This window comes from Macrobrachium nipponense, chromosome 23 (genome assembly GCF_015104395.2).
Source record: "Macrobrachium nipponense isolate FS-2020 chromosome 23, ASM1510439v2, whole genome shotgun sequence".
Taxonomy (NCBI): Eukaryota; Metazoa; Arthropoda; class Malacostraca; order Decapoda; family Palaemonidae; genus Macrobrachium; species Macrobrachium nipponense.
The window spans coordinates 70030985-70055413 of NC_061090.1; the positions used below are offsets into that span (position 1 = coordinate 70030985).

Below are 24429 nucleotides of genomic sequence, written 5' to 3' on the forward strand. Positions count from 1 at the left end.
TAAGACGCTGAATCTGATCGCCCATTGACGCAAGGGCGGCAAACACTTTCACAATATTAGTATCCTCAGAAACAGCAGCGGGCGCAGGAGAGACCTGAGGAGAAGGATTAACAACTTCTACTTGGGAAGAAGGGGGAGAAATAACAGAATTATTCAAGGCCTTACTAGAAGAACCTGACCTCTCACTCCGAGACACCGATCTTCTTACTCTATCCTTTTTCAAGTCTCTCAACATATTTGGTGAAAGTCTTCCATTCTTTCTCATTTAAACTTTCACACTCATTACATCTATTGTCCCAAGTACACAAAACCTCTCTACACTTCTTACATAGTGTGTGAGGGTCTACCGAAGCTTTCGGTAGTCTCACCTTACACCCTTCTTTCATACACACTCGAAATACTATACCAGAATCAGACATTCTAATAACTTCCAATCGCGATTGCCAATCCAACTTTCCAATACGATACCCAATATCCAAGTACAGCGAAAGTCAGCTAACGAGTTTCGAATTCTAGCAGGGAACCAACAACGATGTTGCCGGTTCAGTGGCAGAAAAAAATCTGACGAAAATGGGAATGATTCCGAGCACCAGCGCCACGGTGAGCGGGGGGTGGCGATCACCTGAACTACCAGTGATCTAGCGGTTCGCCGCGAGTTTTGAAAATTCTGCCAGTGCGAACAGAGAATATAGCTATATATATACCTGCCAGGTAAGTGTCATACATGAAACTATTTCTTGAATAACTTTTTGAAGGCTTTAACTACAAGCCTGTGAGGAGGTCTTTCTGCAAGGAGAAGTACGTAGTAATCAGAACACCAACTTCAGCTCACTTTTTGTCTCTAAATACTAGTCCCATTCCGTACTTTCAGCTGAATGTGCTGTTGAACCATTTCAAAAATGATATAAACAGCTTTATGAAATTCCAACAGCATGAAAGTTCCTAGGCCAATTATCACAGCATTGAAATGCTGTAGGCTTAAGATTTAAAACTCAATACTACTCCCAAACATTTCTGAAATTTACTGCATACGAGCAGCTCTTGCATCTATTTTAGATTTAATTTAGTGATATGATTTCATTTGATTTATATAGATTTTTGGCATTATGCCAAGCACTGGGGCAACTAAGGTCATTCAGCGCTGAAATGGAAATTGACAGTGAAAGGTTTGAAAGGTGTTACAGGAGTAAAACCTCAACGCAGTTGCACTATGAAACAATTGTTAGGAGAGGGTGGACAGAAAGATGGAAGAGAATATGAACAGAGGTACAGTAAAGGGAATGAAAGTATTTGCATCTAGGGGCTGAGGGAACGCCGCAAAGAACCTCAAGTAATGCCTACATTGCACTGAATGAGGTGCACTGACGGCACTACCCCCTTAGGGGGAATTTAGTGATACGGAAGGTGGGCAGGTTTGGGTGGGCATTAGCTAAAGGTATTAAAGGCATTAGTTTATGCTATGAAGAATGTAGGATTCTGATTCAATTCATTCAGAAGAACCAAAAAACTTCTATCAATAAGGATTGACAGGTTGGTTTGAATGAAACATGTGGTCAACAACTTCTTTCAGTCTGATAAGAGTATCGTACTCCTTACTGAGCATAGGAAACATTTCTAAGCACAATTTCCTCTAGAATACTTATAATGGTAGGTGCTTTCCCTGGGAAGTTGGTTGACAATTGTGCCAAACATGAAAGTAACACTCTTTTTGAGTTTGGACATTTTCCCAGATCCTTCTTAACCTTTTTGACTTAGGCATCAATACCATGCAACCTACAGTCATTATGGGAGCACAATAATAATAGTGTCATTTGTCAGGAATCTGTAAAAATAGCTTTACCATAACTTTACAGGAACCATATGTCAGCAGCATTATAGGCCTCCATAAAATTAAAAATTTTTTTGTTAACCTACCTGTCTCGCTTAAACTGCTCATTTGCTTCAATGTAGCAGACAACATCATCAGTGTAGCATTCATCTATTGTAGGGACACGGCGAAACTGAAAGTGGTACCAGGGATAACTTGGACGATTCTTCTCAATGACGTTTTCTGCAAATACATTCATGTTATCAAAAGTAATATAAAATAGGTAGCTTCATACTGAATGACCGTTTCTAAACATTTTTTTGTTAACAGATACCCAAATTCACACGGAAAAATAAGACTAAGATGAATCGATGTACAATGTGAAACTGGGGCTAGAAAGGCCATTCAGTGCCACAATTAAACATTGTCTACGTCAAATATGGGTCAAAATTACAAATTTTTTTCCATGTTAACCTCTTCATAAAGAAAGAATTAATCTTTGTACAATACGTACTGTGCAAAGATACACACCAAAATTTATATAATTCATAAATTTGTAAAGGTAAATAGACTATTGACATACTCTAAAAAGAAATAACAAAATAGACTACAAAAATAGACTGACCTTAAAGAACCTATTTCAATTTATGTTAGCACTCAAGTTAACAATCACAGGCTAGACTAAGTTTACCCTAACTTTATGGTAAGTTTTATATATCCGCCTTGGATCCATCATACTCAGGTGGATCAGCCTTATTCACTCGATACTTAATTGGTGAAACAAGAATACAATTACATCTTTACACATACCATTCAAAAGATTGAAGTTACGTTAACAATGTGATATATGAAAGTGCCATACAAACTAAAATAAGCATGTGAGGTCTTCATAAAATATTTTTTCAAGGCAGTTTTTAAATCCAATATGCGTCGACCGCCTCCGGTCCCTTTTGTAGCTCGTGTGGTCTCCTCGTCCTTCCCAATACTCATTTGAACAATATTAGCGTATATATGTAACGTTTATTGATCTTACTCAAGATTGCAGTTGTAATCAGCACAAGAAAACAACATTTTGTTTCCTTTATTAGTGAAAGTATGAGACTTCTTATTCCCGAGGTCATGGTTTGAACTGAAAATCACAATTTTTAAAAGTAAATTGTATTTTTCCTAACTATACAAACCTGAGGTCCTTTACATAAGGAATTACTATTCAGCGCCAGCTGGACCGGTCATAAGATTTACTAACAAGGTAGTTCGGCAGTAACTGCTTGTCTGATGGTCAAGAGTCCTACCCGACTGGAGGTTTCAATGCGCTGAATAAGGCAATAGACTAGTCTACAAAGAGTCAAACTTCCAGAACTTATATAACAGGATGTCACGAACATTCGAATCAGCCCTGAAAAGAGCTCCAAAAAGGAGATTCAAAGAAGATTTGAAGTACACAGAAACCGTGCTCTGCTGTAGTCATGGTGGTAAGGAAAACTACCAAAGTCGATCCTCTGGTAAAAGGCCTAATCAATCGTAAGTAATCATCCAAATCAGGTCTATATTAACAGCATGTTTCCTATATTGGACGCACTGCTGACTGCTGTACTCTTTTACTAGCTAGGCCTCAAATCTTCTTTGAATATCCTCTTCGGAGTTCTTTTCAGGGCCAATTCGATCGTTCGTGACCTACGGCTATACAATTTCTGGAAGTTTGACTCTTTGTAGACATCTATTGTCCTTTTCAGCTTGTTGAAACCTGAACACATCTGTTTTTCAGCGAAAACTGATGTATTATTACATGATTCACGTTGCTTGGTCGGCATTTTCTTGCCGATAAGCCTGAGGCGGTAAACAAAGGTTCTCGCATGCGCAATTCACAGCCGTACCAATATCTATCGCAATCAGGATACGGCTGACGTACCAATATCCAGTTCGTAATTAGTATATGAAGTTAGGGGACAACCAAACAGAACTAAAAAAAAGCTTTGAACATAATTTTATTTGATATACAGTCTACATTAGGTTTGTCTATTGATCACAACCTAACTCAGCTATTGGTCGACGAACTAAGGCTAGATACCCAAAGTCTTCGTTTAACTAAACGTCGAGCCTGATGAAACCTTGGATGCTGTATCCTATCCTGGCAGGTCCTGGACCCCCTTAAGTAATTCATAAACCCTTAATCCTTAATTGCATTCTACCCAAAGGCCAAAACCAATCAGCAGATAAAGAATAAGGGTTTAGGGGGTAGTTTGGGAGGTGGGGGCTTGCAGGCCACAGCCTTCTCTAAGACTGTCGAGCATTTGGTTAAGTTAGGTTGGTCTGCCGATAGACTACACAACGTGGTAGATCTACAGTACTAGGGTAAACAATCACTGACGATCCATCGTCAGCACACTGGCCAGGCCTTATTCACTCGATATTTAATTGGTGAAACAAGAATACAATTACAACTTTAAGCATACCATTCAAAAGATTGAAGTTTCGTCAACATAACGTGATATATGAAAGCCCCATACGAACTAGGATCCTGGGAGGGATCCTAGCCTCTGCCCAATGATCGGGGTATGTACCGCAGGATCAATGGTCAGACCTCTGGACCCAAGTAATAAGAGGGAGGCAAGCGTACCTCTTAAAACTAGCAAGCAAGAACTTGTTCCTAATGCAAGAGGCAATATGAAGTCATGGGTTGTCTCTTGTTGGCTTCCACTTCCCCCCCCTTGTTGGGGGAAGTGGTGGATAATCGCTCCTATCCCTAATGAAAGGGAAAGGATGGGGCTCGGTCGAGTAGCTTACCTGCATCACCTCCTGTTCCAGCGTAGTGACGACTGCGTCCCTCTGCCCACAGGTAGAGGAGAGAAAAAGATGGGGAAGAGAAGGCTAGTCACACTCTCATTCACCCATCCCTTCATGCAGTCACACAAGGATGCGATGCTGTTCTGTCTGCTCGGGTGCTGGGTAAGCTACACAACGTGTTGAGCAGCCACCACGGGTCCCAAGGAAAAAGCGTCCAAGGACCTCTGGGCTATATCCCGAAGGTAGAAGGAGGTGAAGGTGGTCTGGACCAGACCCCTGCCTTCAGTACCTGCGCCACGGAGAGGTTCTTGAGGAACGCAAGGGAAGGACCAATACCTCTGACTTTGTGGGCTCTCGGAAGAAGGGTACGGATGTTGTCGCTACCATCAGCTTCGTACGCCCTCCTGATCATCTCACGCAGCCAGAAAGAAAGAGTATTCTTGGATACTTCTTTCTTGGTCACCCCGGTGCTAACGAAGAGGTGTCAACACTCAGGCCTGAGGGGCCAAGTTCTCTTCAGATAGCGCCGTAGCGCCCTCACAGAACAAAGCAGCATCTCATCCACATCGTTGTCGGTGAAGTATAGGCCATTTGGGAGCCACCAGGATCATCTTGAGATTTGGGGTGGTCAGCACTCGGTTGATTACCTTGCAAATCAGACAGAACAGGGGAAAGGCATAAACGAAGAGGTTGTCCCACGGGTGTTGAAGAGCGTCCTCTGCAGGTGCCCATGGGTCCGGCACAGCCGAGTAGAAAAATGATATTGTTATGATACAATAAAGTTTCATACATACTTACCTGGCAGATATATACTTAGCTAAGACTCCGTCGTCCCCGACAGAAATTCAAATTTTGCGCCACTCGCTACAGGTAGGTCAGGTGATCTACCGGCCTGCCCTGGGTGGCAGGACTAGGAACCATTCCTGTTTTCTATCATATTTTCTCTCTTCCACCTGTCTCCTGCGGGGAGGCTGGGTGGGCCATTAATCGTATATATCTGCCAGGTAAGTATGTATGAAACTTTATTGTATCATAACAATATCATTTTCATACAATCAACTTACCTGTCAGATATATACTTAGCTGATTGGCACCCTTTGGTGGAGGGTAAGAGACAGCTAATATGGAATAGACAGGTAAACAACATATGTTATTGTTCTGAGTTATCCCCAAACTCATTACAACAACCAAAACTCGAAAACACAATACGCATACATACATAAAATTCCAAAAATTTTTTTGTTACCATACTCCTCCAAAAAGATACCACAAGAGTTCCTTACTGAACAACAGTGACTGGCCGCCTGTGCAGCACCGAGCCCTCTTTGTCAGCAGAAATCTAGAACATATCTAGTAGAAGGTATGTATAAAGTTAAGGATTGGTGTTTGCTCCCGTACCCAGAATCGTATCTGCCGATACGAATGGCCCCAGAGAAAAACATTTCTCGTAGGTCACGCGAACGTCTTTCAGATAGTGAGATGCAAATACCGAGTTGCACCTCCAATACGTCGTATCAAGAATTTTCTTTAGCGACATATTCTTCTGAAAAGCGAGAGACGTCGCCACTGCTCTCACTTCATGAGCCTTCACTCTTAAGAGTGTAAAAGAGTCGTCAGGACAGAACTTGTGAGCATCCGTAATGACGCTCCTTACGAAGAAAGCTAACGCATTCTTTGACATGATTCTTGTGGGGTCTTTAATCGAACACCAAAGACCTTGTCTAGAGCCTCCCATTTGTTTCTTCCTGTGCAAGTAGAACTTCAGGGCTCTTACAGGACAAAGAGACCTTTCTGCTTCTCTACCAACGAGACTTGATAAGCTTTTAATCTCGAATCTCTTGGGCCAGGGATTCGAGGGGTTTTCGTTTTTCGCTAGAAAAAGTGTTCTAAACGAGCAGAAGGTCGAGTCTCTGTTGAATCCGACTTCATCTTCTAGGGCATGAAGTTCACAAATTCTTTTGGCTGTCGCCAGAGATAAGAGCAACAAGCATTTCCTTGTTAAATCTCTAAACGAAGCTAAATGAGGAGGCTCGAATCTTTCAGACGAAAGGAACTTGAGAACCACATCAAGGTTCCAGCTGGGAGGAGCTGGTTCTCTATAGACTTTGTGGTTTCAAACGATCTAATAAGATCGTGTAGATCTTTATTGTCAGCAAGCTCTAGGCCTCTATTTCTGAAGACTGCCGAAAGCATGCTTCTGTATCCTTTTATAGTAGATACAGACAAGTGAGAGTCCTCTCTCAGGAACAAAAGGAAATCAGCGATTTCGGTTACAGAGGTACTGGAGGAGGACAACTTCTTAGACTTACACCACCTTCTAAAAACCTCCCACTTAGACTGATAGACTCGTCTAGTGGAAGCTCTGCGGGCTCTAGCGATAGCGCTTGCAGCCTTGCGAGAAAACCCTCTCGCTCCGACAAGTCTTTCGATAGTCGAAAGGCAGTCAGAGCGAGAGCGGGGAGGTTTTGATGATACCTCTCGAAGTGTGGCTGTCTGAGAAGATCCATCCTTCTTGGAAGGGATCTGGGGAAGTCTACTGTCCACTCCAGCACCTCTGCGAACCAATCCTGTGCTGGCCAAAAGGGGGCTATCAGGGTCATTCTTGTTCCGTTGGACGTTACAAACTTTTTCAATACTTGCCCCAGGATTTTGAAGGGGGGAAAAGCGTACACGTCTACATGAGACCAATCTAGCAGGAAGGCGTCGACCACGAGAGCTCTTGGGTCTTCCACCACTGAGCAAAAGACTTCCAGCCTTTTGGAAAGGAATGTGGCGAACAGGTCTACATGAGGAGTGCCCCAAAGGGACCAAAGACTCTGACACACTTCTGAGTGAAGGGTCCACTCTGTGTGAAGGACCTGGCTTCTCCTGCTCAGCCTGTCTGCCCTGACGTTCCTTGTTCCCTGAACGAATCTTGTTAGGAGGGAGATGTTCCTCTGGGAGGTCCAAAGTAGCAGATCTCTTGCTATTTCGTAAAGGAACAAGGAGTGTGTTTCTCCTTGTTTCCGAATGTAGGAAAGAGCAGTAGTGTTGTCCACGTTCACTTGTACCACACTGTTTGTCACAAAAGGTTCGAAGAACTTTAGAGCCAAGTGTACTGCTAGAAGTTCTTTGCAATTTATGTGCCAGGACACCTGTGCTGCCTTCCAGGTGCCTGACACTTCTCTCGGTCATAGTGTTGCTCCCCAACCCTTCTCCGATGCGTCTGAATATAACACTCAGCTTGGATTCGGAACTTCCAGAGAAATTCCTTTGTTCTCTTTTAGAGGAGACAACCACCATTCCAGGTGTGGTTTCATTTCCATTGGAAGGAGAAAACTGTCGGAGAGAAGTCCCGTCTTCCAATTCCATGATCTCCTTAGGAAGAACTGAAGAGGACGAAGATGAAGTCTTCCTAGAGGAAAGAACTGTTCGAGCGAGGAAAGGGTCCCTAGAAGGCTTAACCATTCCTCCGCCGAAGTTCGTTCTTTCCCTAAGAAGAGAGAGACTTTCTCCAAGCCTCTCACGATTCTCTCTTGCGAAGGAAATACTCGAAAACCCCGAGAATCCATCTGAAACCCCAGATAGACTAAGTTCTGTCTGGGGATCAGCTGTGACTTCTCGAGGTTCACGAGTAGTCCCAACGACTTTATCAGGTTTAGGGTCAAAGTAAGGTCCTCCAAACACTGTCTCTCTGTTCTGGCCCTGATGAGCCAATCGTCCAGATACAGAGAGATGTTGATGCCTTTGAGGTGAAGAAACCTCGCCACATTCTTCATCAGGTTTGTGAAGACCTGGGGAGCTGTGGACAGGCCGAAACACAAGGCCCTGAACTGAAAGACCTTCCCCCCGCATGAAACGGAGGTACTTCTTCGAAGAAGGGTGAATCGGGACATGAAAATAAGCGTCCTGGAGATCCAGAGACACCATCCAATCTCCTTGTCGTAAAGCTGCAAGGACTGAGGCCGAAGTCTCCATAGAGAACTTCTCCTTTAGAACAAACTTGTTTAGAGCGCTGACGTCTAGTACCGGTCTCCAGCCCCCCAAGGCTTTTGCGACCAGAAAAGACGATTGTAAAACCCCAGGAGAGTTTTGATCAGTACTAATTCTATAGCTCTTTTGTCCCACATTTGATCCACCATCAGACGAAGAGTATCCCTCAGTACAGGGTCCCTGTATCTGGCTGACAGTTCCCGCGGAATAGTCGTTAGGGGAGGACTGTCCTGGAAGGGGATAAGATATCCCTTCCTGATTATTGACATCGACAAGGTGTCCGAGTTTATGAGTGTCCAGGCGTCTGCAAATTTGAGTAGCCTGGAACCTACTGGTGTTTGGAGGCTGGCTGTCTCATTTCCCTTTCTTAAAGGAACGGAAAGCAGGTCTACCTCTCCTCTCAGGGCCTCTCCTTTTTGAGGGAGCTCTGGAGGGAGGGCCTCCTCGAAAGGGCTGAACAGTAGAAGTAGGTCCTTTCTTTTCAACCGCAACAGGGGGTCTCTTCTTCCTTGCAGTCTGAAGGAGAAGATCTTGAGTCGCCTTCTCAGTCAGTGAGCGAGAAATGTCCTTCACTAACTGAGAAGGAAACAAAAAGTCTGACATGGGAGCGAAAACCAGGGCTGCTCTCTGTGAGTGAGAAACAGCCTTGGTTAGAAAAGCACTAAATATAGTCCTCTTCTTAAGGAGTACCGCTCCAAAGAGGGAGGAGACTTCTCCCGATCCGTCTTGTACTGCCTTGTCAATACATGACAGTATACTAAGAATGACTTCGGGGTCTAGACCTTCCGAGTCATGTGCTTTCTTTGACATCACCCCAAGGGACCAGTCTAGGAAATTAAAGACTTCCAAAATATGGAAGAGTCCCTTGAGGAGATGATCAGTCTCAGAAATAGACCAAGTCACACGAGCTCCGTTCAATGCGTGTCTACGCGATGAATCAACTAAGGTTGAAAAATCAGCTTCAGCCGAGGCTGGGAGAGACAGGCCCATGTTCTCCCCAGTTCGTTACCACACACATCTCTTTTTCCAGAAAGTATGGCTGGAGGCATACAGAAGGTGGTTCTGACCAGTTCCTTCTTTGTCAACATCCATTTGTCAAGAGACTGTAGAGCTCTCTTCATAGAGATAGTCGGTCTCATCTTCAGAACCGACGAAGACTTTGGCACAATTGCACTTGAAAATAGCGATCGAGGAGAAGGAGGAGCAGCAGGAGTCAAAGAATCTCCATACTCTTGCAAAAGAAGGGCTGTCAAAATTTTATAGTTAGAGAAGCCTTCTCTACCATTAGCCTCGTCTTCCGAATCTTCGTCCAAACCTGGAGGAGAATCCGCTTTAAATACGAGAGGATCTTCACAAACTTCTCTCTCTGCGGGAGACAAACTCCTACTAGGAGAAGGACTCATCGAGTGAACAGTCTCTCTCTCAAGTCTACTTGGTGCCTCGCGCCTACTTGACTTCTCACGCCTGGCTAGCTCCTCGCGCTTGGCTGGCGCTTTGCGCTTGGCCGGCGCCTCGCTCTTGGCTGGCTCCTCGCGCCTGGCTGGCTCCTCGCGCCTGGCTGGCTCCTCGCGCCTGGCTGGCGCCTCGCGCCTGGCTGGCGCCTCGCGCCTGGCTGGCGCCTCGCGCCTGGCTGGCGTCTCGCGCCTGGCTGGCGTCTCGCACCTGGCTGGTGTCTCGCGCCTGTCAGGCTCTTCGTGCCTAGAAGACGTCTCGCGCCTGGAAGGCTCTTCATGCCTAGATAGATTTTCATATCTGGTAGGCTGTTCGTGCCTAGAAAGCTGTTCGGACCTGTAAGACTTTTCTAGTCTATCTGGTACCGTAAGCCTGGCGGACGCTTCGCGCCTGGAAGAGGAGGCCTCACTTCTGGCCGGAGTCTCGCGCCTGGCAGGAGAAAGGATACGAGAACTTTGAAGACGAGATTCTTAATGAAGCCTAGCGTCCTTTTTACAGGAGGATCTCTCGAAAGAACTCCAACTAAAGAGGCTAACTGTTCTTGTACAGCTAATAATATCCTCTTTGAAGCCACACCAGCGTCCTCTTCAATGGGAGAAGCAGGAGACCTCGAAGGAGTACGATCCTCAACTTCAGATTGTGGAGACGTCGAGACCATCTTTGCCTTCTTGATAGATGAGGGGGCTTCCTCTGAGAAGCGCTTCGGGCTCGAGTCAAAAGAGGGTTCCTTCCAGTGCCTTTTCAGTGGCCTAGATAGATCCGAGTCCTTCCACCCTCGTTTAGGTGAAGGCGAACCAGACGAAGAGAAACAATCTCGAATGACGCTCCTTTTAAAGCGGTCCTGAGCAGTCTGTTGCGAAACAGAGCCTGCTGAAGGGACGCCTGACGTTGGGGATTACCCCCAGACCTCCGTAAGGCTTTCGACTTTCCTTCTCCTCTGGGTATGTGAGCTTGGAAGAGGTCTAGGCCTGGGAGCATCGCAGGGATGGTCAGACGCCCCCTCCACAACACTGGGAACACTCACCTCACTAAGCATATTGCTATCACTTCCCTTACCTTGCATGGCCACCATTTTTGTCCTCATCTTATGAAGAGTAGCCTTCAGATCGGCGATTTCAGAAGCCGAATCTGAATGCAAAGCCTGTGAGGGTTCAGATACAGAGGGAGAATCAAAATGATATTGTCATGTTACAATAAAGTTTTATACATACTTACCTGACAGATATATACTTAGCTATAGACTCCGTCGTCTCCGACAGAATTTCAAATTTCGCGGCACACGCTACCGGTAGGTCAGGTGATCTACCGCCCTGCCATGGGTGGCAGGACTAGGAACCTTCCCGTTTTCTAATCAGAATTCTTCTCTTCCACCCCTGTCTCCTGGGGGGGGGGCGGGGGAGGCTGGGGTGGGCCATTAATCGTATATATCTGTCAGGAGTAATGTATATAAAACTTTATTGTAACATGACAATCTCATTTTTATACATTCAACTTCCCTGCCAGATATATACTTAGCTGATTAGCACCCATTGGTGGTGGGTAAGAGACAGCTAACTACTGAAATAGACAGGTAAACAACATATGTTGTAGGTATTAATAAACCTTGGTTCCTACCTTATTAGGCTGAAGACTTCGCGGCTACTGCCTTGGAGTCTGCTTAGCCTCAAGAGCCTCAGCGAGATATTGATCTATGGCTAAGAGTTGTGTGGGTGCCAATGGGGTCTTATCCACTTACTCGGCAGAGCTAAAGGCCTTTGTCATTGGGTGCTATTCCACTAACATGACAATACACCTTGTTCAAGGAGCACAACACCGATCCCGATCACCTGATCCTAACATCCATGTTAGTTCTAAGATTGCAAGGAGTTATCCCGAACTCTTAAAAACAACCAAAAACCGAAACATAATTACACTTTCATTACAAAAAATACAAAAAAAATTTTGTACTCCCCTACTAGCCATAACATACCCTTGATCCCCTACCAGCAATGACACTATGCTCCCGAAGCACATATCTGACAAGAGGGTTTATGTACGATAACACACAATATTTAAGGATCAGTCTTTGCTCCAAGACCCAGCACTGTATCTGCTGATACAAATGGACCTAGCGAGAAGCACTTCTCATAAGTCACTCTCACCATCCTTCAGATAATGAGATGCAAACACTGAATTGCACCTCCAAAATGTAGTCTCAATGATATTTTTAGAGATATTCGTTTTGGAACGCCAAGGACGTTGCTACTGCTCTCACCTCATGGGTCTTGACCTTTAGAAGACCGAAGATTCCTCCGAGCAGTTCTTGTGAGCGTCCGTAATTACGCTTCTCACAAGAAAGCCAAGGCGTTCTTGGACATGAGTCTTTTGGGGTTCCTCACCGCACACCAAAGACCTTGTTGACAAGCTCCCATCTGTCTTCTCTTCCTCTCTAAATAATATTTAAGGAGCTCTCACTGGACAGAGAGACCTCTCTATCTCTCTGCCTATGAGGTTAGATAGGCCTTTTACCTCAAAACTTCTGGGCCACGGTTTTGACGGGTTTTGTTTTCGTCTTTGCCAGAAAACATTGTCTGGAAAGAACAGATGGCAGCATCTCCTTTGAACCCCACTGTGGAATCTAGAGCGTGCAATTCGCTCGTCCTCTTGGCTGTAGCGAGAGACACCAGGAATAAGCATTTCCTAGTGACGTCGCGGAAGGAAGCCAGATGTAAAGGCTCGAATTTATCCGATGAAAGGAATTCAGTACCACGTCTAGATTTCCAACTAGGTGTTCTAGGAGTAGCTGCCTTTGAAGTTTCAAAGGATCTAATTAGATCGTGTAGATCTTTGTTGCTTGCAATATCTAACCCTCGATTCCTAAATACTGAAGACAGCATGCTTCTGTATCCTTTTATTGTTGAGACAGAAAGGTGTGATTCCTCTCTCAGAAAGAGGAGGAAATCGGCAATATTCACTATAGAGGTACTGGAGGAGGACAGCTTCTGACTCTTACACCACCTCCTAAAGACTTCCCACTTTGATTGGTATACTCTTCTCGTCGAAGCTCTGCGGGCTCTAGCGATAGAGCCCGCAGCCTTGCGAGAAAAGCCCCTCGCTCTGACAATCTTTCGATAGTCGAAAGGCAGTCAGAGCGAGACCTGGGATTGGTTTGTGATGAAACCTCTCGAAGTGGGGTTGTCTGAGTAGATCTGGTCTGTTTGGAAGAGATCTGGGGAAGTCCACTATCCACTCCAGTACCTCTGTGAACCATTCCGGGTGGGCTGGCCAAAATGGGGCTATTATTTGCGTCAACTTCGTGTTCTTCGAAGCTACGAACTTCCTGACACTTCCCCCAGGATCTTGAACGGGGAAAGGCGTATTGCGTCCACACCCGACCAATCCAGGAGAAACGCGTCTATTGCGAAGGCTCTCGGATCTTCCACTAGAGAGCAAAAGATCTCTATTCTTTTGGAGAGGAACGTCGCAAACAGGTCTATGTGAGGTCTCCCCCACAGGGACCAAAGACTTCGACACACTTCTTCGTGTAGAGTCCACTCTGTGGGAAGGACCTGATTCCTCCTGCTCAGTCTGTCCGCTCTCACATTCTTGATGCCTTGAACAAATCTTGTGAGGAGGAGCCGTTATGCCTCTTTCTTCTGTCCAGGTTAACAGGTGTCTTGTTAAACTGAAAGAGAGAAAGAGTGCGTGCCTCCTTGCTTGCGTATGTAAGCCAGAGCCGTGGTGTTGTCCGAGTTTATCTGTATCACCTCGCCTCTGACTATCTCTTCAAAGAACTTTAAGGCTAGGTGTATGGCCACTAGTTCCTTGCAATTGATGTGCCAGGACACCTGTTCCTTTGTCCAGGTGCCTGACACCTACCCTTGCTCCTAACGTCGCTCCCCATCCCGACTCCGAAGCATCGGCATATAACACTTGGTTGGGTTCTGCAGGGCAAGCGATACGCCTTCGTTCTTTTGAAGAGGGAGGATCCACACTTCAAATGATCCTTTACCTCTGTGGAAGCGGGAAGATGTCCGAGAGTGTCCCGTCTTCCAACTCCAAACACCCCTTTCAGGAAAAAACTGAAGAGGCGAAGGTGAAGCCATCCCCAGAGAGAAGAACTTTTCTAGTGAGGACAGGGGTCCCTAAGAGGCTCAGATAATCCCTCGCTGAACTGTTCTTTTTCTCTAAGAAGCTCGAGATTTTTCAACAAAACCTCGAGTGATTCTTTCCTCGCGAAGGAAATACTCGAAAACCCCGAGAATCCATCTGAATCCCCAAGATAGACCAAGCTCTGGCTGGGGATCAGCTGCGACTTCTCGAGGTTCACGAGTAATCCCAGCGATTCTATCATGTTCTTGTTACTGATAAGTCCTCCAAGCACTGAATCTCGACTTGGCCCTGATCAGCCAGTCGTCCAAGTAGAGGGAGATGTTTATTCCCTCTAGGTGAAGCCATCTTGCCACATTCGCCATCAGGTTGGTGAATACTTGCGGAGCTGTAGACAGACCGAAGCACAGAGCCTGAATTGAAAGATCTTGTCTCCTATTACAAAACGAAGATATTTCTTTGACAAATGGTGAATGGGAACGTGGAAATATGGCGTCTTGCAAGTCCAGAGAGACCATCCAATCTCCTGGACGAAGAGCCGACATTACTGAGGCGGACGTTTCCATGCGAAACTTCTTTTTCTGAACAAAGCGATTCAGAGCGTTACGTCCAGAACTGGTCTCCACCCCCCCGATGCCTTTGGTACTAGAAAAAGGCGATTGTAAAAATCCCGGGGAGTGTGGATCCTGCACAAAGTTCGATGGCCTCTTTTTCCCACATTTGTTCCACCATTTGAAGGAGAGTCTTTCTCATTACCGGGTCTCTGTACCTCGCTGACAGTTCCCGAGGCGTAGATGTTAGGGGAGGGCTGTTCTCGAAGGGGATTACATATCCCCCTTCTTTAGGACAGACACTGACCAAAGGGTCGGCTCCCCTTTTTTTGGGGGGGCCCACCCCAATACTCCTGCAAAGTTCAGGAGTCTGGTGCCCACTGGTGCTTGAAGGAGCAACAAGTCACTTTGGATTTCTTGAAGGGGAAGCCTCAAAGGAAGACCTTCCTCTCTTATCAGAGCTCTTCTTTCTGGCAGGGGGACGAGCCGCTGTACCTCCACGAAAGGGCTGCTGAGGAGGACGAGAGTCCTTCTTAATCGCCGACACTACAGGGCGTCCTTTCTGGACGTTTGTGTTAGTAGTCGTGTCGCCTTCTCAGTTAGCGAGCGAGATATATCCTTCACTACTGAGAAGGAAACAGATGATCCGAATAGAGGGGCGAACAATAAAGCAGTCCTCTGGCTCGGAGAAACCCCTTTCGATAATAGGGATCCATATACTGATCTCTTTTTCAGGAGACCAGCACCAAAAAGGGAAGCCACTTCACCCGAACCCGTCCTGTACTGCCTTGTCCATGCAAGACAGGACGCTTTATGGAGAATCTCTGGGTTTTTTAAGAAACTCCGGATCTTTAGATTTGTTGGCCAGAACTCCGAGTGACCAATCCAGAAGTTGAACACCTCTAAAGTGACAAAAAGTCCTTTAGAAAGTGGTTCAACTCTGAAGTGCTCACGTCGCTCTGACCGATCCTAAGGAGTGACGTCTAGAGGCCTCCGCTAAATTGGAAAAGTCCGCATCTGCAGAGGCAGGTAGGAAAGACCCATAGTCTCTCCTGTCCATACCAAATACCTCCTCTTTCCATGTAGTTTGGAAGGAGGCATGCAGAATACCGTCTTTCCTAACTCCTTCTTCTTGTCCATCCAAGGAATCTAAAGAATGGAGTGCCTTCTTCATCGATATAGCAGGCTTCATTTTCAAAAAGGCCGAAGATTTTGCCGTAGCCGAGCTCGAAAAGAGAGAACGAGGAAAGGAAGGAGGCCGCCGGACTAAGAGAATCTCCAAATGCTTGAAGCAATAAATGAGGCTAAGACTTTATAACCTCGAGAGTCCCTCATTAGCAGGAGGTTCGTCATCAGAACAACTGTCTAACCCTCGATCAGACGAAGGAGAAAGTTCACGTTTGGAGGGAGAGTCCTTCCAAGACCTCCTACGCTCTGAAGGAGAGGAGCTCCTATTTGGAGAGAGTCATAAATTCCAGGAACGAGTCTCCGACTCCTGCCTCCTGGCTCTTGACTCTTGCCTCCTGACTCCTGCCTCCTGCCTCCTGACTCCGGACTCCGGACTCCTGCCTCCTGACTCCGGACTCCTGCTCCTGCCTCCTCCTGTACTCCTGCCTCCTGGCGGTCCTGCCTCTTGACTCCTGACTCTTGCCTCTTGGCTCTTGCCTCTGCCTGGATGCCTCCACACTCCTGGCTCTTGGCTCCTGCCTCCTGGTTGACTCCTCAACTCCTGGCTCTTGGCTCCTGCCTCCTGGGTGACTCCTCACTCCTGGCCGGTGCCAGACGTCTGATAGGTTCATCCAGGTTCGTACTGGAAACCTCACCTCGAGTAGGAGTATCGATCATGGCGGCAGATACCTCCATACGTCTGGAGGATCTTTTGATCGGAAGGGAAGAGTCTTTCCTTCTAGGAGGCTCCTTTGACAGAACTCCTACAAAAGACGAAATCTGCTCTTGCATCGCCATCATGAATCTCTTCGTAACCTCCTCTTTATCCTCTTCGGGAGGAGGGGAAGGAGGAGGGGAGGAGTCCATAGCCTCCACCTCCTGCCTCCTCTCATCTGGTTGAAAGAATGGCTCTTCTTGCCTTCTTCACTCCCGAGGGAGACTCCTCAGGGAATTTTTCTGCTCGAATCAATAGTCGGAGCCTTCCAACTCCTCTTGAGTGGCCGAGATCGATCTGAATCTCTCCAATCACGTCTCGGAGATGAAGATCCCGACGACGAAAAACACTCACGCAGGACGCTTTTACAATAGCGATCCTTGGCAGTCTGGGGTGTCACAGAAACCGCCGAAGGGACACCTGATCGGTGGGGATTCTCCACAACCTCCTTTCGGTTTTCGACATTCCTTCTCCTCTGGGCATGTGAGCTTGGAAGAGGTCTAGACCTAGGAGCGTTGCTGAGCCGACCAGATGCCCCCTCCACTACACTGGGGACACTCATATCACTGTCCACTGAATAATCACTAGCCTTACCTTGTATGGCAGCCATTTTGTTTTCCATCAACTTGAAGGCTGCTTTTAGATCCGCAAGTTCTTTTGCTGAATCTACAGGTTCTGCAATAGGAGAAGGGGCTGCAATGGAAGGAGAAGTAGCAATACTTACCCTTGGGGAAGATCCCAAGCTAGGAATTAGTTCAGATCTAGAACTACTTAAACTTCTATAAGAAGCCTTCCTCACTCTTTCTCTCTCTAACTTTTTTAAATAATTAGTTAGATTCTTCCATTCGTTCTCACTCAAGTTCTCACATTCCTTACAAGTATTAGTAAAAGAACATTCATACTCCCTGCAACCCTTGCATACCGTGTGAGGGTCTACCGAAGCTTTCGGCAACCTCACCTTACAGCCTACATTCACACAACGTCTCACAACCATTCCAGAGTCAGACATTATTAAAGAAAATTCCAAAATCAAGTCCACAAAACAGTCCACAAAAGCGTATGCCAATCCAACAATCCAGATACGTCACCAAAAGTCGGTCAAGAAGATCAATTGCCGGTGAAAAAAGAAAAACCAATCGAGAGGAACCAACAACAATGTTGATGGCCCGGGCGACAGAAGAATTCTGATTAGAAAAACGGGAAGGGAATGGTTCCTAGTCCTGCCACCCAGGGCAGGGCGGTAGATCACCTGACCTACCGGTAGCGTGTGCCGCGAAATTTGAAATTCTGTCGGAGACGACGGAGTCTATAGCTAAGTATATATCTGGCAGGGAAGTTGAATGTATAAAAATAATTAATAACAGGAGAGTTAGACTCAGAAAAAGGCTCAATAGGCCTTGTACTTACACCCTTATGTGCAGCCCGTCTAATTCTATCCCTCTCTAACTTCTTCACACTCATTACAGGTGTTAGCTAAAGAACAATCAAACCCCCTACACTTACGACATACAGTGTGAGGATCAACCGAAGCCTTCGGTATCCTCACCTTGCAGCCTACATTCACACACACTCTCACACTAACACTTGAATCAGACATTCTAGCAGAAAAATCAAAAGCAAGTCCAAATCCAGTCCACGGTAGCGAATGCCAAAACAATGATCCAGGTACGTCACCAAAAAATCCAATAAAGTTGATCAAAAAGTCTTGAAAAGCGAATTCCAGTCAAGAGGTAGTAACAACAATGTTGATACCACCGGCGACAGAGAAAATATGATAGAAAACGGGAATGGTTCCTAGTCCTGCCACCCAGGGCAGGCCGGTAGATCACCTGACCTACCTGTAGCGAGTGGCGCGAAATTTGAATTTCTGTCGGGGACGACGGAGTCTTAGCTAAGTATATATCTGACAGGTAAGTTGATTGTATGAAACCTGAAGTTTTCTGTTGTGCCGGGTGGCGAACAGATCCACGACTGGACGCCCCCTTAGGTTGAAGAGCCTTTCCGCCAAGTCTGGGTGTACTTCATCCTCTGCTTGGGCTCGAGATCTGACTTTTCGAAGTTCACCACGATCCCCAGATTGTAGCAGAACTCGAGGAGTCGATCCTTGTCTTGTAGCAACTCAGGACTAACCAGTCGTCGAGATACCCCAAAAGACGTATCCCAGACGAGTGGGCCCAAGCAGACACCAGAGTGAACACTCGCGTGTACACCTGTGGGGCAGTTGAGAGACCGAAGCAAAGTGCCCTGAATTGGTACACCGTCCCGTCGAGGATGAAGCGGAGGTACTTCCTGGAGGATTGATGAACGGGTATCTGGAAATACGTGTCCTTCAAATCCACCGAAAGCATGAAGTTGTTCTCCCTGATAGAGTTGAGCACAGAGCGTGCCGTCTCCATCGTGAACTGAGACTGGCGAACGAATCGGTTCTGGGGGAGAGAGATCTATCACCTGGCACCAGCCCCATGAAGACTTGACCAGGAAAGGGCGGCTGTAGAAGCCCGGTGATCGATCCCTGACGATCTTCACAGCTCCTTGCTCAGCATGGCTTGGACTTCCTGCTGAAGTGCTACGTCCTTGGATGTTCCAGGTACTTAGGTCTGAAGGTGGACAGGGTTGGAGGTGAGGGGTGGCTGAGACTCAAAGGGTAGTAGATACCCCTCCCGAAGGACGTCTACTATCCAGGTCTCCGCTCCATAGCGCTGCCAAGTTGCCCAATGGCTCGCCAGGCACCACCACTTCCGGCAGCAGGTGAGGGGGAACGTCGTCCCTAGCGTTTCCCGCCTCTCTTTGGCTGCTTCTTCCCAGCTCCCCCTCGTGAGAAGGAGGGCTGGGAGGAGGGCTGGTTACGGTCGCCCCTAGAAGAAGTCGAAGACAGTCTTTCCCCTGGGCTTCAACGATGCGATCGTCTTGGCTGCAGAGGAAGCGCTAACCAAGCTCTTGGGCTTGGCCGCAGTAGCTCGAGGCTGCCCAGATGCCTTCGAGACTGCCTGGTGTACTAGACGGTCACTGTCATCAGTGCGCCATCGCTCCACCGCAGCGTCCACCATCTCTCCAGGAAAGAGAGAGGAGGAACTCCGCACCGGTCTGTTGCGAAGACCCAGAGCTGCCTCACGCCCAGCCGCCCTGGTCACTTGGCTGAGGACTGCGTCCCTAAGCCGAAGAACCAGGTTGGCCCACAGGTTTGCCGTCTGGTTGGCTAGGTAGATGGCTCTACCTCCAGACTGGCACAGTCTCCCAAAAGCCGGGTCACCTTCAGGAGTGATATTTCCCGAGGTGGCCCCGACCTTAGACACTGTGAGAGACCACAGGTGTAACCAGGAGACTGCTTGGAATGCCACCATGGCGGTTGGCTCCAAGGCGAGTGCCTCTTGCTGCGAGAACCATAAGTTCTCCAACAGGAGCTGCTGCAGAGACACCCCCGGAGTTAGCCTAGCTAGCTCCGGGTTAACCTGTTTGGGCAGCAGGGGGTCCTCCGATGGCACGTAGAATCTCCTCTGTCTCAGTAGAGGCGGGGGAAGTAGCTTGGAAGACCTGCCAGACCCTAGCGAACCTTCCTGTCCGAAGACGAGAGAGTCCACCTGGCCCAGCACAGTCAGCCAGAGCCGATCGCGGCAGACCCACCGTCGTCTTGGGTTCCTTCTTAGGACCCCAGAACGACTCGAGCCTGGAGGAAGGCTCAGAAGCTGGGAGCGGCAATCCCTCCCAGAGGTCTTTGTGCTGACAAATCAGCGCAATAACCTCTACAAACGACCTCTGGATCTCGGGAGTGACTGCGTCTTGCGGAGTTGGACCGTCAAGTCCCTCCAACAAGAACGCCTCTCGAGACCCTCCTCCTTCAGAAGGAGGAACAGCGACAGACCCCTCCTGGTCTCCTCCTGCCACTTGTGCATACGACTTGGTCAGTCCTAACACCATGCCTGGCTCGTAGGGCGTCGTGGTGGGACCGTGAGGAGCGCGCTCCTCACGATCACTTCGGATCGCCTCGCTCTTCCCGGCGTAACCCGAGGAAGTTGAAGGAATCGGAGAGGAAGACCTGATGCTCCCCCCCTCGCTCATCGGTAGAATCGGTGTGCTTGGGGGGCTGCAGGCAATCGCCAACCCGCGGTGGCGATCGAGCTGCAGGCCTGGTCGCGCGGCTGGACCAAGAACAGCGGCTCCGGTCCCGTGCGTCAGAGGAGCTGCTGCTGGTCCCCCTACCCACCCGGTCCCGATGGAAGAGGCGGTCAGGGGACCTGCAGAGACCACTGTCGTGGTGGGAGCGGTGCCTGTCCTAATGGCGTGTCAAACTGCTAGAACCAGCCGAGGCTGGTTCCTGCAATCGAGGGGACCTCTTCCTAGACTCAGCCCAAGGCCAGTCTGGGACCGTCATGTCAACCACGGTCATCTGCGTATCGCTACGAGAGCGATCGCTTGCCTGGCGGGAGTCACCTGAGCGACCCTCGCCAGTCTTCCACTCCGTGCCTCGGTCCTGGCGCCGAGCGAACTCGGAATCCTGAGCCTTGACTGCGGGTGACCGTACACTCAGTACCTCTCGCGAATGAGAGGCCAAGCCGGAACCTGGTGTAGCGGCAGAACCCCTAGCACCAGGTGACGAAGTACCAGTATTAGCCGGTACCCCTCTGGTCCCCGTTTTCTTCTTCCTTGCGGAAGTACCAACGGAAGAACCCCCCCGTCCCACCGGAGTGACACGGGCCCTTAGAAGTTCCCGAAGGAGACTTCTTAGGGGGGGAGGAGGCAGCCTTCTTCTTCCTTGGCTTAGACGCCTTGGAAGTTGAAGGGGAAGAGGTGGCAGCAGGCGACGACGAAGAAGACGACGACGACAACACCTTCCTCATCTTCCTCTCCTTCGGGGAGGGGAAGGAGCCATAACGCAGGAGCTGAGATGGCGGCAGGAAGAAAGACGACGTGTCTGTGACCAAGGGAGTCGCTGGAGAACCTTCCGAGGACTCCCTGGCAGGCTTACGTTGTTTCCCTCTACCCTCATATAGCACCCACTGCTCCTCCGATCAAGATATACAAAAATCACAGGGCTCGGCGAGAGAGCAGTCGCGCCCTCGGCACCGAGCACACAATTTATGAGGATCCACTATAGGGAAGGAGCGGAAGGCCCCACACTTACGGCCCTCCACACCAGGGCAAACTCTGCGGCTGATGGGGGGGCGTGGGGACATCTCCAGCTCACGGGAATCCATATCGCAATTAATAATAGAATACAAAAGCACACGTACTTACAGTATTTTAACACACACACAAAGCAAACCAAGTTAGAGAAGACATAAAGCATACGACGAAAGGCGGGCAGAGAGAAGTGGAGAACACGTCTGTCAACCAGCACGGCCGAAAGCAAAGTGGATCTTCACCTCCCAGTCGCGTCGCAGTGCGCGGACTCTCGGACAAGCAGTTAACTACCAAACTCCCTTGTTCGAAGCTTACGACCAGTTCCAGCTGCCACAAGTTACATTCCTATTGTAAAGGACCGATGGTTTGTATTCGTATCGGAACAATATAACAATTACACGAATAGATGATAACAATCTGCATGAATAACTGGTAAACTGTTCTGCAAGAAAGTTGAGTGTAGCAACTCATTTATAATTGGTACGAAAGTCTAGATGTCGTGACGTCATAATACAGGACTTAAAAGAACTTCTAATTCCGAAAAATAATTACTTAAATTTGAGTCAGGAATCGAGTTACTTTTTCAATAACGAGTATTTTCAAATTAATCATCACAAATATGTAAAATATTGATGTTTTACTATTTATTTAAATAATGATCTAGGTAGATCTAGGGTACTTATCCGGGGCGGCCCAGACTGTGGCAGTTGCGGTTTTTCTATGCAGTTTTATCTACTGAACAAGAATTTTAAGTAATATTTATTCGGACGACTGTAATTAACCCCCAGACTCCAGTACTAAGCACGGCAAAATGCATTGGACTCCTCGATCCTTAGTGGATGTCGTATCCGCGGTTACGTTTCTTGCAGGGTAATTCTAAAGAATAGTTCCCTACGAACTGAAAGGAACGTAACCGCAGATACGACATCCACTAGGGATTGGGGTGTCCAATGTATTTCTCCATGTTTAGTACTGGCCCCTGGGGGTTAATTACAGTCGTCTGAATAAATATTACTTTAAATTCTTGTTCAGTAAGTAAAATAACATAGGAAAAAGCCAATTACCATAGTCTAGGCCACCGCGGATTGCTTCTGTAGAAATACCATTATCTAGTGCATGCTTTGTCGTCTTCTACCAAAACCGTAGTTTCCTTAAAAACGTTGTGGCAAGGGACCGTTTTACGATTGTTGTGATGAAAGTGCCCCAGCGTCTATGGGTAAAAGTGGTGTGCGGATTTAGCACAGGAAATGGGAAGTTTGTTGACATAAGCGACTCCGCAAACATCGAGATGGCGTCAATCTTCTAAGTTATTGAATCGTAAGTAGAAATTTCGAAAGTGTTTTGGTGAAGTTTGCACTGCGTTGGCCACCCTTTTCATTACCTTCTGTTTAAAGCTTTAAATTTGGCCTTAATTGCTAACTTTGGAGAAAATATTTACTTCGAAAGGAGAGTAAAGGTATTTGGCTGTTTCTCTCACCAACAACAACTCACGACGGAGGACCATCTCTGGTTTGTTTGTTTGTATGGTGTTTTTACGTTGCAGGCCACATTATAAGTACTTTTTCAGAGGGTGGCCAGCCGTGACCGTCGGTGAGTTGGGCCAGTCATTGGGGTTGTTTACCCTAGCAGCTGGGTTACCAGCCATTCTTCATTACATTAACCTAACCTAAGATATGCTAAGCAGGGTGACACTCGCTTAGGTTAGGCTACACACAAACGTATGTTATGCAAGTTGGTTAAACTGTTTTTAACGGAATTCTCAGAGCAGAAGCCCTTAGGGAATTACAATAAAAGCCCAAACTACGGCAGCCTTCACCAAAAGTAAACATCAATAGGCTAGGAAGACTGCCGGCTGCTTCTTTCTTTTTATTTTAAAATGCTTGACGGTCATTACACTAAAATAACTATATCTACCTCTGAACCACTTTGCAGGGGCCTCTAATGTGCCGAGGGCAGTATCCACAGCCTTAGAAAAGGCGTTCTCCGGAGGTCCTTCGGCTCCCATTTCGTCATACAAATACTATTACTGCAATGGCGACGGCTAACAGCTGTTTTGGTTGGTGTACGGCAGACATTAGGAGTTGCAAAAGCTTAACGCACATTTCAAGATTTATGGCTTATCATAGGGGTTAGCTTTACCATATCAGACTAAAATATATAATATTATACCGATTATATAAGCAGAATACTATTATAAACTATAGAATTAGTTAAGCGAACTGTAAACCCTCATTTACTTAGGTACTAATATCTTATTATAAAGGGTAGGCACAGTGCACAAGATATTCTGCGATCCCCTACTCGGAAATTTATGAATTTTGATAAAATTAAAATTTAAGAGTATAATTTCACATCAGAAACAACTTGTTATATATAAAGAATATATAAAATGCCCTACGGTATGATGGTTGATGGTTATGGGTCGAGGCAATTCTCTTACAACGGCGCCTCTTAATCTTGAGTTAATTTTAACCGTTTAGCTCTTTCACTATTTTTCTCTTTTTTCCCACATCATGTATAAGATTTCTTTTCTTATTTCATTATGGCCTGTAAATAGAAATTTTCCTACAAGATAACTGTCCTTTTCTTCATAAGGTTGCTGAAGTCCAATTGCTTTAATTAGTTCTTCTTTATAAGTACAACAATATAGTAGGAAATGAAATATGTCTTCTTCTATATTATGACAAAAAGGACAACAGGTGCTCCCATTCTGGTGCCTTTTTGCTATATTTAAATGTAAAGAGTTGGTTCTGGCTCTAAAGAGAAGTATCGAA

The 24429-nt window shown here is 47.0% G+C and overlaps 1 protein-coding gene across 1 annotated transcript in view; it reads right to left on the minus strand.

The window, feature by feature from the left end:
* LOC135201567 (NADH dehydrogenase [ubiquinone] 1 beta subcomplex subunit 10-like) overlaps window positions 1–23730 on the minus strand; it is a 34561-nt gene extending 10831 nt beyond the window's left edge. The window contains exons 1-2 of the mRNA XM_064230584.1: window positions 23570–23730; window positions 1915–2050 (exon numbers count right to left, since the gene is read on the minus strand). Of these exons, the coding sequence (XP_064086654.1) occupies window positions 1915–2050; window positions 23570–23660 (227 nt within the window). The 5' untranslated portion in view covers window positions 23661–23730. The remainder of the gene's footprint in view (window positions 1–1914; window positions 2051–23569) is intronic.
* Window positions 23731–24429: the final 699 nt, after the last annotated feature.